General features: G+C 48.5%; 1 protein-coding gene across 15 annotated transcripts in view; it reads right to left on the bottom strand.

The window, feature by feature from the left end:
* The window catches only part of CLEC16A (C-type lectin domain containing 16A), a 203,776-nt gene that overhangs the window by 131,841 nt on the left and 58,227 nt on the right, over window positions 1-13,708 (bottom strand). For all 15 annotated transcript variants that reach the window (XM_064592545.1, XM_054507507.2, XM_064592547.1 and 12 more), the window contains exons 11-12: window positions 8,763-8,895; window positions 4,659-4,759 (exon numbers count right to left, since the gene is read on the bottom strand). In XM_064592545.1, coding sequence (XP_064448615.1) covers window positions 4,659-4,759; window positions 8,763-8,895 — 234 coding nt within the window. The remainder of the gene's footprint in view (window positions 1-4,658; window positions 4,760-8,762; window positions 8,896-13,708) is intronic.

Here is a 13,708-nt window from a genome sequence, read left to right as displayed (position 1 = left end):
GCCTGAGACTAAAGGCTGTTCTGGACCAGCAGCAACAAAGCTTGAAAGCCTCGAAAGGATCAAACTGATTCCAAGTAACTTAACCATGACCCAGGACAGAGCCCAAAACCCAAACCAGGAGAAAAATCAATAATAGAAACATAACCAGAAATGACACAGATGATACAAAGGACAAGAATAAATCAAAGGGAGATTATAAAATATTTTAAACTGAATAAAAATAAAACCACATATATCAAAATGTATTGCATGCACCCAAAAGCAATGCTTAGATTTACAGCATTAAACTCTTATCACAAAAGAAGAAAAGTTTAAAAATCAATGAGTGCTATGGGAAGGGTATGACAGACTGAAAAGGAATAATAGCACGAGGGAATTTTTTTTTAAGATTTTGTTTACTTATTTGAGAGAGAGAGCACAAGCGAGTGAGCGCGGCAGGGGAGGAGGACGAGGAGAGAGAAACCCAAACAGCCTCCACTCTCAGCACAGAGCCCAACACGGGGCTCAATCTCACGACCCTGAGCTGAAACCAAGAGTTGGACACTTAACCAACTGCACCACCCAGGTACCCCTAGCACAAGGGAATTTTTGGTTGATGGAACTATAATGTATCCTGATTATGGTGGTGCTGACCAAACCCATACCTGTGCTAAAATTCATACAACTACACACAAAAAAGGTTAATTTCACTATACATTAATTAAAAAAAATAAACTGATTATCTTTAAGAAAAAAAATCAATGATCTCAGCTTCCATCTTAAGAAACTACAAAAAGAAGACTAAATTAAATCTGAAATAAGCAGCTGAAGGTAAGAAATAAAAAAAAAAACAACAACAACAAAACCCAGGAAAATCACTGAAACCAAAAGACAATTCTTTGAGTATCAGTAAAATATTAAATTGTTAAATTTCTAGCCAAACTGATCAGGAAAAAGCAAATGAAGACCTAAACAACTGATACCAAGAATTAGAAAGGGGACATCACTATAGATCCTACACACATTAAAATGATAATAAAATAATATAATGAATAAATTTTTGCCAATAAATTTGACAATTTAGATGTAATGACACATTCCTTGAAAGACACAAGCTATCAAAGCTCACACAGAAAGAAGTAGATAAAGCTTCATTAGTCCTATATCTACTGAAGAATCTGAGTAGTTAAAAACCCTCCCTCAAAGTAAACTCTAGCCCCAGATGGATTCACTGGTGAATTCTACCAAATAGTTAAGGAAGAAATAATACCAGTTCTATAAAAACTCCTCCATACAATCCAGGAGTAGGAAATACATCTGAATTTATTCCATAAGGCAAGCATAACTCTGAAAGCAAATAAAAGAAGAGAATTATAAGACCCTAAACCAGTATCACTCTTGGACATAAATGCAAAAATCCTTAACAAAATTTTAAGCAAATCAAATTCAGTAATGTATAAAATGTGCCTGCCACATTAGACGGTACCAACCCAAAGTGAATATCACCTGAAGGGATCAGAAAACACTTCCTGGAGCAGGTGACTTCCGATAGGCAAGCAAAATTTTGACAGGTGGTGACACAGAAGTAGAGAAAATGGCAGGAAGAAACACAAATGAATACAAGGAATACTAGCCAGGAACAGGGAGGCCATGTTGGCACTGACTGCAGTGGCTGCCAGACTTCCAAGGAAGCTCATTGCTTTGGGAATAGTCCCAGATACCCGGCTGAGCTCCCTAGGGCTAAGTGTGTGCTATGTGATCCTGACCCCTAGCCATAACTGCGTGTTCCAGAGAGAGACACACCACCACCAAGCTAGAACAGTCAGATCTCATGCCCAAGAATTTGAAACCTGAACAGAGACAGACTCTCAGCCAGGGATCTGCTGGGGCCAAATCATGATCTACCCTGAGGGAAGTCCCCAGAGCTGGTTTGTTCTTGCCCTTCCTTCAGCTTTTCAGCAACTTTTCAGATCCTGGGAGCTACCCCAGGGGCCTTCCTATAGACTTTCCCTTCTACTTAAGTTAATGAGAAGTAGTTTCTGTTGCTTGTAACCAGAAGAACTTGTAAAGAGTTCAATGAGTAGCACAACAGCATCCCCAAGTTTATCTCTATGAAAGAGTTCTATCACTAGATAGAAGTTTAAACCCAGAGCAAAGGGTCTGTGAAGGGAAGTCAGAGGAACCAGATCAAGTTGGCAAGGTGGGTGCCATCTGGATACTCAAAATGACAGGCAGAGAAGGGTGAGGTTTAAGGGAAACAAGAAGGCACGAAGGCTTTCTGAACAGGGGAGGGACATGGTCAACAGTCTTATGGAGGATCACCTGGCAGTGCTATGGAGGATGGACCATGAGATGGCCAGATGTTTGACCCCTAGGAGGCTGTGATAATGGCCACTGGAATGCCATGCCCAGATCTCCCTGCTCTCATGCCCCCAGTTCTCATCTCCAGCATCTAGCTTAGGACTAGGCACCAAGTCGCACTCAGTTCTAAGTTCTGCTGATCAGACAGGCTGAAGAGGGAAAACTGACAAAACCTGATGACTAAATGCTGGGATCAAAGGAGGGAAGGAACTAAAGGTCACGGCAGTTTCAACCTTGGTTGGCAATTTCAAGTGAACCAGAAATGGCAGGAAGTGTGCTGAGGTCAGGGTATACTGAAGGCGGATGAGCAGTGTTTCAAGGTGATATTGAAACACCTGGGTAGGAGTCTCCAGGATGCAGGACGCATCCAGCAGGAACTCAGATGCAGACAGCACAGAAGTCAGGGGCCAGGGGAGTGGCGGGCAATCCTTGGATGGGAGTCGGTCAGTCTTGTGGAGTTCTATTGCCACCCAGAAACCAAGGGCTCCTATGTGCCACGCACTAAGCCAGGTGTTGGAGGGGATCACAGAAGCCCTGGGGATGAACAAGACTGGCGGAAAACGTCAGCAGGATTCAGAGCCCGCTGGGCTCCTTTTAGAGGTCTTAAGCCAGGTCTACGGACTTGCATGTGAGCACCATGACTTAACATGAGAAGAGCCATCACAGGGGATCCTAGCCACAGTGGGAAAAGCCTGGAAGAGTTTCAGTGCCATTCAATAAGGGGATGATGGCAGAATAAATGATGCACAAAGGATTAAAAAGAACAAGGCAGGGGGGCCTGGGCGGCTCAGTTGGTTAAGCATCTGACTCTTGATTTCGGCTCAGGTTATGATCTCAGGGTCGTGAGATCAAGCCCCGCACTGGGCTCTGTGCTCAGTATGGCATCTGCTTGAGATTCTCTCTCCCCCTCTACCCTCCCTTCCCCGCTTGCTCTCTCTCTCTCTCAAAATAAATAAAATCTTAAAAAACCAAAAAGAACAAGGCAGTTCTCTAGGGATGTGAAACAATGTGCGGATACATGATGATGTGAGAAAAACAGGATAGGAACAGACAACTGGGATACCTCTATTCATGTTTAAGTGGGGGACAGTCGTAGAAATAAAACCATATATACTCATACCTGGGTTTGCATGGATATCTTTAATTTTTTTTTTAAAGATTGATTTATTTATTTTAGAGAGAGAGGGTCCAAGAGCAGGGCAGGGGGCTGGGGGGTAGAAGGAGAGAGGGAGAATCCCAAGCAGACCTGAGCCCAGAGCCTGAGGTGGGGCTCGATCTCACGACCCTGAGATCATGACCTGAGCTGAAACCAAGAGTTGGACACTTAGCCGACTGAGCCACCCAGGTGCCCCTGCATGGTTATCTTTAAAAAGACACAAGAAACTGCTAAAATGAACCACCTCAAAGAAGAGAGTGGAGGACAGGGATGGGAGGTGAGGCTTTTTTCCCCATATATTCTTTTGTCACTGGTCCACTTATTCATCAGGATTAATGATTTAAGAATAAATATTTATTATGTTGAGTGCTTTTTAAATGTCTCTAAACATAGGCTGTCTAGTAAAACCCACCTCTACCTACCTCTCATTTAGCTTATGAAGAACCTACGAAAACATCACCTGCTGCAAAGTCTCATCTGTGCCAAGGCCAGCTCGAGGCAGTGGCCATGAAGAATGTTCTCAATTTCTTCTGTGAAGAGCTTCTGATGTGGGGGTTTCAGAACCTCCAGTGCCAAGCCAGGTGGGGGGCATATACTAGCAGCGGTGCCCAGCGAGGAAGTAAGTGAATGAATCCTAACCAGGTCTGTCAGCTCCACAGGACTCCGATCCTGACCACTCCGCCTCCACCGGGGAAGCCAGAGAACCACACCTTTCTTCAGAAATGACACCTATGCTTCCACCCAATCTGCCCAGAGTCTATTTTAGCCCTCAACCCAGAGCAAGAACATCAGCTATTATAAATAGCAAAACCAAGATTACAATTTGACTGATTTCAGTTCTGATGTTAGGAAGAGAGGTTGGATACTAAGCCGGTCGTAAAAGCCAGGGGTTGAAAGAAAACCACAGTGTGAAGACAGTCATACTGGGTTAGACAGTCACTTGCACGTTCCCTCGCATTCCACCCCACCCATACTGCCCTAGTAACCAATTCCTGTGGCTTTGGTATGTACAAAAGCACCTGAGAAATTCTCAGGTGAGAAGAGAAGTTTGTAGGAGTTTGCCAAGACCAGGAAGGACATTCCTCAAGGAAAGCAGCTTTCTTTTTTGGTGCCACGAGGCAGAGAGGGATGTCATGAAGGCAGGCGAGGCGGGGAGGCTTACCTTTGTTATGAGACATGGCATAGAGGAGGCAGAGCACAAACAGTGCATGGTAGTCGTCATCTGGGCTGTCCAGGGCATGGTACACCATATCGAGGAAGGGTCTGGAAAAGAGGAGGGGCGCACATGAGCCTCTTGGCACACACAGTGGACAGCTCTCCTCGCCCGCCTACACATGAAGTGCTGGCCGCCTTTGCCTTGTACAGCTCCGCCCAGCGTGTGGCGAGTCCAATGAGGGCCCCGTCCAGCACCGGGCATGGAGGACGGGCTCTGCCCGTGGGAAGCTAGCTCCAGGGGAAACTGAGGAACGGACCACTTCATCACTCAACAACCGTGGCCCGGCTGTTCCAGACACTGGGGGTAAATGATGCCAAGTCCCTGCTCTTGGGGCACTCCCATGCCAGAGAACAGATGGACCACATCATCACGTCAAAGAGTGACAAGAGGATGAAGAGAACGGGGCAGTGTAGGAGGCCGACGATAGCAGACAAGGCACCGACAAGTCCAAACAATTTCAGAACGTGGGCCCTGGGGCCGGACTGCCTGGGTTCCAGCTCGGATTCTGCCTCTTCTGAGCCGCGAACCCTTGGGTTAGCTACCTAAAACCTCTCCATTTCCCCATTGGGAAGGGCTCCCAGGGGGGGTTCAACATGAAACGATGAAGGATAGGCATTTAGCACCAGGCCAGCTGCACATTGCGAAGGGTGCTCGCGTGTGGGAGCTGTGGCCAGATTTCTATTTCGAGCATTCCAAGGGCACTTCTCCCGGAGCCCACTCTGGCAGGTCCTGCAATTTTTTGGACTGATTTTCGTGACGGGTAAGAATCGATGGGAGGGTTCACCTCTGATGCTTTGGGGGAGAGGTCTAGAGAGTGGCTGCAAATATCACAAACCACACACCCCAAACGCTGCCCTTCCAGGTAAAGGGCCTGGCCTGGAAAGACTCTTCATCACAAGGATAATAGAATAGGCACGGGTCTGGCCCGTCAGCAGGAGGCTCTGAGCCTGTGACCACCCGCAGCTGCCTCTGTGGAGGCCAGGCTGAGGCCAAGAAAGCGGAGCACCTCGAGGAGTGACTGAGGGCGCACGTGACCCCTAGAAGGACGCACAGCCACTGTCAACAGCACCGTCTAGGGGGAGTGAAGAGGTGTGGCAGAGAAACGGGGAAACTGTTCACTGCATCACCTTTTATACTTTAAAAAAACCTGAAATTCGTGAATGTACCAGTGATTCAAAATATTAAACTGAAAAATGCAAAAGAGAAAGTGGTGCAAACGTTCTTGTCGTAACATTTCAAATACACACATGACGCTGGGAAATTAAAAGAAGAGTCCGTCCTTAAAGGGGACATTTACATCCGGGCTGTTTCTCCAGGGCCCCAGATGGGGCACCTTTCAGATGCATGAATCGTTTTGCCAGGTGTGGATCTGGGTTTCTGTAAGTGCCTGGCAGTAACACTTTCTTTCTTTTTTAAATTATTTATTTATTTGACAGAGAGACACAGCTAGAGAGGGAACACGAGCAGGGGGAGTGGGAGAGGGAGAAGCAGGCTTCCCGGCAAGCAGAGAGCCCGATGTGGGGCTTGATCCCAGGACCTTGGGATCATGACCTGAGCCGAAGGCAGACGCTTACCAGCTGAGCCACCCAGGCACCCCAGTAACACTTTCAACTTAAGAGTGGGATGAAGAAGAAAATGTTTTCTTGCAAACCAGCGGCCTGGAATGTTGATTGTGTTTTCATTCTAGAGCAATGCAAATAACCAAATGCCCAGGAGCAGAGGGAGGGCTGAGTGGACATAGCATCTTCTAGGAGATGAAATAGTGTGAAACCATTAGCATTTTGTTTAGAGTGTACAGTAAAGCGAAAAAGATGCCTGGGGTTTGGTATCAGACAGAAAAAAAAAAGACAAATGATGGGCACAGTATGGTATAAGTATTGGGGGCAAGCAGGATACAATTCCCACTGAGAAAGGACTAGCAGGAAATAACCAGAATGTTAGTGACAGCTGACTTTGATGCTGGCATCGTGGAGACCTTTCTCCCTTCTTTACGCTTTTCTTCAAAATGTTTTTACATTTTCTGCATGTGTGTTACTTTTATACTTTTTTTTTAAGGAAAGAATGCTTTAGACATTTTTCAGTTTCGTAGGCCTATATTTAACCCTGAATGCAGACAGAGCCCACGATACACAAGGAATAGGAGAACAGTTCCACTTTGTACTATGCTGTTTCTTCAGACAAGTGGACCAATGTCAAGATCCGATTCATGTCAAGGAGAACACACTACCCCCTCCTTCCTCCAGAGTGCCCTCCTCCCTGCTCCGGGCCTGGAACGGGGAGGAGAGAAGTCCTTGGCAGTGCTCCAGACAACCAACAATTCAATACCTTCACAAAGGAGAAGGCAACTTTCCACCTGGGCTAGTCTCTCCTTAGCATTTGGTCTCAGAGCCAAGGACAGCCCTGGCCCAAGGGTCCCGGAGCCACAAGCTTGTATGTGAGCCCAACTCAAGGCACAAGGATCAGCTTCCATTATAAGCCACGTGGTAGAAGATGCCAGTTAAAGTCATCGAAAGTTAAGAAACAATTTCAATCGACTCTAAGAAAAACCCTCTCTTCACTAAAAGGTCAGGAAAAAAAAGAAGTCTCAACCCAACATTCAAACATAACGTTTCGTCTTTTCACATTCTAAAAAATATATATTTTTTCTTCCTTTAACAAAGCTATAGTATTACCATACTATGTAAAATATCTGCTCTGTTTCCATTTATTAGATCCTAAGAAACCCAACACATCCTGACAGTATTCACTTAAAAGCAGCAGTTCCCATTCTATTAAGCAGATGCACCCGTTTGCTGATACACTCCCCACCACTAGTCATTTGTGGTTTTTCCAATTATTCATATCCTCACTAATGCTGTGCCAAGCAATGAAAGGTTGTTTTCTCCTCCCTTTCTGAGTTTAGAATGATTTCCTGAATTTTCAGAGCTTCAGGAGTTATGTTTTTTGCTGCCAAGCAAAATCAAAACGGTCTCTGTAGGTTCCGACAACTGATAGCCGATACCACACTCCAGTGTTTTTTAATTTAAACCCAACTAAAAATGGCTCCCTTGTGCATCTGATAGAAATGAGTCCTGACTGTCAGATAACTGGAACATTCGCCAAGCAGAGAGAGGTGGAGGAAAAAACGGGCATGCTTCAACTGTTCAAGCTGGACTAGTAAGTAGGATGGGGCATGTGTGTATTTCAGCCACTCCACCCTGGGGGTTCAGGAAGTGAATGCTCTGTAGGCCGACAGTGAACCCTGCTGCTGTGCATGGGATTAGGTTATGGCAGGGGTCTCTGCAGCGGGGCCCCCGGGAAGGAAAATAACTCTGAAATGAAAAAGTCCTCCTGACAGTTCACTGCACGCTTTGGAAGCAGCCTTCCACCCAGTAGCATTCTGGAAGGGCCGGTGCTGCAGCAAGCTTCCAGGAAATGCGGCATCTCGAAGGTTTAAGAGGACGTAGCTTCAGCAGGCCTCCAGTGAACTGAACACTTAGGCGAAAAGCTGCAGGCCATCAGTGTGAAATCACGCTGGCTGAGTCAGGAGGGCAGGCCCTATGCACGGCGGGGTAGCATGGCAGTGAATGAATGAGACAGGGAGATCCAAATGCGGCCCCCAAGAGGGGCCTTCCTGGGAGCAACAGAGCTCTGCCAGGGGCAGCCAGTACAAGGCTGTGAGGCGACCCACACCCTTTAGGGCAGGGCCCACCACCAAAGGGCTTGGGGGAGGTGGTGCCATGTCTCAGTCTTCCTCTTTCCAAGGGGTGAGCACTCCGGAGTTGAGTGTCAGCTCTGTCCTTGTGGCCTCTCGACAGGGGCTGGAGAAGCAAGGAAAGGCAGGAAGCAAGACAACTTTGCTGAGAAGCTGAAGAGGCCATCTGGGTGTTGGGAAGAGGCCCCAGGTTACCTGTGCTGGGCACCCCAGCCACGGCACACCCCTCCCCACCACCACTCAGCCCATCTCCTCATCCCAGCAACGGAACAGCACCCCCACCGTGACTGGTGGGCTGGCCTGTGGGCTCCCCTCCCCCCAACCAGCACCAGGAGGACTGGGCCCACTGGTGGCACCTGCTCCACAGTGCACTCTCCAAGCCCGTGGCGGCGGCGCTCTTCTCCTCGTCCGTGGTGTTCTGTTCCTGCACAGATGTGTTGGCCGCCAGCTCCGCGAGCTTGCCGCGCTCCATGATCACCATCTCTATCTCTAGAAGCAAATACAGAGACGGGGATGAGCTCGGACGGCTTCATAGCCCTGGATTTACAGACACCGTCATCATAGAGACAGAGCCCAAGTAGACCGCTCCTCACGCGTCCAGCAAGCGCTCGCCAGCAGTGACAGGAGCATCAGCAACAAGCTGGAAAGAAATAAGCCAGAGGCCACAACCTCTCTTTCCTGTCATCTTGGCAATGCCAAGAAATGTGGCCTTGATTTTAATAAAAAAGTGCAAATTGCAGTAATTTATTTCAAGATGTTTTTTTAAAGGCACTTATTTTACTTTATTGATACCACACTTCCTTCCCAAAGGAGTTGAGGCAGCAGAGGGAAGAAAAATGATATGTGGTTAATAAGACATAACCAAATTCACTGAGAAGATTCTGAAACTGTTTACACTCTAGGAAAGGCTTTGACATGCCTGAAGCCTTTTGTTTTCCTTTTCCACTGATGACTTCCAGAAGGCAGAGGGAGGTTAGGAACCTCGCTGTATTTTTCCCAATTAAGTAAGGGCTGTGTAAGCATGGGGCATGTTTTTAGTTTTCAAAGAAGGCATAAACCAACAGAGACGAAAGAGAGATGGTTGGCTACTGGCCTAAGGGGTCTCCATCACAGAGTTCTTTGACGTGTAGGTGTGGACCTTCAAATAGTTAGTTCTTGGAACCCAGAGTTCAGGTCATCTCCCCCATCTTCAGGAGACAGATGTGGGGGAAAGGATGCTGATGTGTGAGGCTGCACTTGTATCTGGAGGGACAGGAGGACTCAGGGACTCCGACGGCCCCCCGCCATCCATGATCTTCCCCTGGACTTGCGCAGAGGCCTCCCAGCTGGCTCTGCCCTTCTTTACCCCCTGGTTTGTTCTCCACACAGACCCAAGTGACTTTAAGTGGAAATTAGCTCTCGTCGCCCTTCTGTTCAGAATTCTCCTCTGCCTTCCCATCACATGGGGATGAAATCCACATGCCGTCCACAGTGTTGAGGCAGTCTGTTGTGTAGCCCGGCTCCTCTCCACCTCTGACCTCACTCCCTGGCCTTCTCCCCAACACCCCTCTCCACCCGTGCTGAGCTTCTTCTGTGCTCTTTAATGGGCCCAAGCTTATTTCTGCCCCAGGATCTTTACACGGCTACTTCCTCTGCCTGGAATGTTTTCACCCCGGATCTCCCCTACCCTGGCCTGACTCAATGACGTCCTTCAAGGCCCAGCTCAGATGCTACCGCCTCAGAGATATCTTCTCAGCTCCCTCTGCACCGGTTTTTACCTCCTTAAATTATTATCAAAAATCCGTATTTCATTCATAGTTCCTTAGTTTTTCCCTACAGTTCATTTTCTGTTCCAGGATCCCATCTCAGGGACCACGTTACATCTAGTCGTCACGTCCTGTTAGGCTCCCCTTGACTGTGCCGGCTTTTGACTTCCCTGCTTCTGGTGACCTGACGGTTTAAGGAGCGAGAACTGGTCAGGTATTTTGCAGAATGTCCCTCAATCTGAGTCTGTCTGATGTTTTCAGATCATTAGACTGGGGTAGAGGTTTCTGGAAGGAAGCCCACACGGAGGAAGTGCCCTTGGCCGCCGGCCGTAGCGAGGGTGCAGGCCACCAACACGGCCCAACCACCACCGACGTCAAGTCTGCGCCACTTGGCCAAGCGAACGCTGGTCAGACTTCTCCACCAGAAAGTTACTTTCCCTCTTCCCCTCATTGCAAGCTCTGTGGGAGTAAGTCATTAAGCGCAGCCCACATTTTAAGGAGCAGGGAGTTATGCTCTATCTCCTGGAGGGAGTAGCTACATACATTATTCGGAATTCTCCTGGATAAATCTGTCCCTTCCCCCTCTTATCTCGGTTTTACTTTATAGCATTCACAACTGCCTAGGTTTCCTATTTTTTATTTACGGTTGCTGCCTGCCTTCCCCCACTAGAATGGGGGTTTCATAAGAGGAGCCCCCTTCCCTGTCTTGCTCTCCACTGGAACTCTAGTGTTGAGCCCAGCGCCCGGTATGCGGCGAGTGCTTACTAATGGGATGGGAGACGGATGGCTGGGCGAGCCCAGAATGGGAGGCTTTGGCGGCACGCAGAGCCGACAGTGATGCACGGCCCCTATGACATGGAGCGGGTGGCCCAGGGCCCCACCCAGTCTGCCCTGAGCGTGCCCAGCATTCTCACGGGCGGCAGCGTGTGCCCACCACCCTCTGGAACTCCACTAGGCACAGCTGCGCCTGTGACTGTCCTCTAGCGTGGAGGAGTGCACCACCCAGCCATCCTCACGGGCCCGGAGCACCAGCCCCTTCCTCCCAGGGTGGACTGGAGCCTCCCACGGGGCCATCACACAGGTGGGGGCTGACCCATGATTTTCAAGTGCAATGTGGACAAATGTTGTTTGCAGAGTTCTGTGTTTATCTTAATGTGCGTTAGAAGATTCTAACTGCACAGAAAACCTGTTCTTCTGTGGATATCACTGCTTAGGAGAAGACGAGATTTAAGGGGAAAAAACCGAGTGAGTCAATTCACAGGGAGCTACTGAGTAAACAGCAGTCCGAGCAGCATGGCCGCGGCAGAGAGCAGGTGGGAGTGCAGACTGCTGAGAACCACTGTTCCTTCCTGCGCCTACACCTTCACCCCCACCAACCTCCTCCAGCTGCCTCCTGACAAGCCTGACCTCTCTGCGGTGGGGGCAGTCTGTCCTCACTGGGGACAGGAGATGATTCACGGGGCAGTACTTCTCTTATTTTTAATTATCCTCATCTTTAAACAATCTGTTTTGTTTTGTGATGTATCTAACCTTGGTACAGCAATACAAATATGTGTAATTTACAATAAATGTATCTATATTGGCGAGCTGCATGCTTAAATGACATTTATTTGATTGTTAGTGTTTACCGACAGAGCATGCCACTGAAAACATCTGAAGACTACCCAGCAGGACTGTGATGCCAGCCTCTGGCTTCCACCCTGGGACCTCTGACACACCTCCTGCCCTGCTGGGAGCTCCCCTTCCTCCCAGCCTGGCTGACGAGGCAGGAACTCAGCTTCAAGGACTCCCCAAGGTTACAGGGCCAAGCCCTAGCACTTCAGCCTAGAGAATACGCCTACTGTGACATGGTTATTCCTTTTTAATTTTTTAATCTCCCTGGATACTCAGAATTCTGGTGCACACAGCCGTTAAAGATAATCCAGTCTAGTGCTCACCAAATTTAGTTAAGAAGTGGCATATTAATTCTGAATGACAATTTCCCACGACATACCACCATAGACAGGAGCAGAGTTGCTCTGGGTAAAGGGTGGGTGGATTCCCAAACGTCCCTGGCTGCGGGTTTCCTCCTGCACTCCACAGAGGCCCCTAAAGCTCCTTTCTAGAATTCTGGAGCTTCACACAGAACTGCTAAAAACCACTGGTTCAGTCCTAGATACTATATATGAGAAAACAGAAACCCAGAAGCATAGTGACAATTACTATGACGAGAAAAGTAGCAGCAAAAGCCAGGACTGCTGCTCGCCCCACTCCCGGGTCCTCTCCTTGTGCAGGACCAGGCCCATGAGGGTCCCTCCATGCACAATGAGGTTCCTCAACCTCGGTTCTGTCACCCTGGTTCCCACCCTCCCTATCCTCATCCGGCCAGCACAGTTACGGGGATTAATTCTCTAGATGAACATACAACAGTCCTTCCAGTGCCAATGCAGGTTGCCCCTGGCCCCTTCTTTTTAACAATTTTATCCAAACAACTCTTAAAAGTAGTGATTCTTACCTAGCGTCTGTCAACTCCCTGAAACTTTATGCAAAATGCCATGTGGGCATGGGGGGGGGTTTAGTAAGTTTTTTGGGGAGAGAGTCTGTCCAGATTCTCATCATTCTAAAACAGATTCCACAATCATCTTTAAAAGAGGGTGCCAAAGAGATTTGACTTTTTCCTGGTGAGATTCAAGGTCAAAGTGAATGTCCTCTTTATGCCAGACCAGAACGTCCGGCACAGTTCTGCAGAGCCTTCTGGGCCCTCACTCCCACACCTCCCTGCAGATACATGCCTGTCTCGGTGCAGCCTTGCTCCCCGCCCAGGGTACACGCACCATGCTGCTGCCACCAAGGAAAGCAGATCAGTGGGCTTGCGTGCATGGATTTCCACGGACGGTCACTGAGGCCAGGACTCAGGCTCTGATGATGAATTCCCAGGGGGCTCCATCTGAACCTGCTATAACATACACATGAGCCCCCAACCCATCTGGGTTTCTATTTTGGAATTTGAAGGGACTGCAGCAACAACCCAGCTCAGTTTTGCTCCAACTTCAGTCATTTGCCTGCCTCTAGGACGTTTGCCATGTCTCTGTGTTGCCTATTTGTTATTTACCTCATCATTTTATCTGAGCTCACTTTTTTCTTTTGATTTAAATACATTTTTTTTTAAGATTTTATTTATTTATTTGACAGAGAGAGACACAGCGAGAGAGGGAACAGAAGCAGGGGGAGCGGGAGAGGGAGAAGCAGACTTCCCACGGAGCAGGGAGCCCGATGCGGGGCTCGATCCCAGGACCCTGAGATCACGACCTGAGCCGAAGGCAGACGCTTAATGACTGAGCCACCCAGGCATCCCTAAATACATTTTAAAAGGAAACTTTAGAGGAGCCCGGCTGGCTCAGTCAGTGGAGGGTGCGACTCATGATCTTGGGGTTGTAGGTTCTAGCCCCACACTGAGTGTAGAGATTACTTAAAAGAATAAAATCTTGGGGCGACTGGGTGGCTCAGTCGTTAAGCGTCTGCCTTCGGCTCAGGTCACGATCCCAGGGTCCTGGGATCGAGCCCCGCATCAGGCTCCC

The sequence above is a fragment of the Mirounga angustirostris genome, unplaced genomic scaffold, assembly GCF_029215605.1.
Source record: "Mirounga angustirostris isolate CCGP_5_RB_7025 unplaced genomic scaffold, mMirAng1.0.hap1 SCAF_5, whole genome shotgun sequence".
In the NCBI taxonomy this organism is placed as follows: Eukaryota; Metazoa; Chordata; class Mammalia; order Carnivora; family Phocidae; genus Mirounga; species Mirounga angustirostris.
This window is presented reverse-complemented; position numbering and strand designations above follow the sequence as displayed.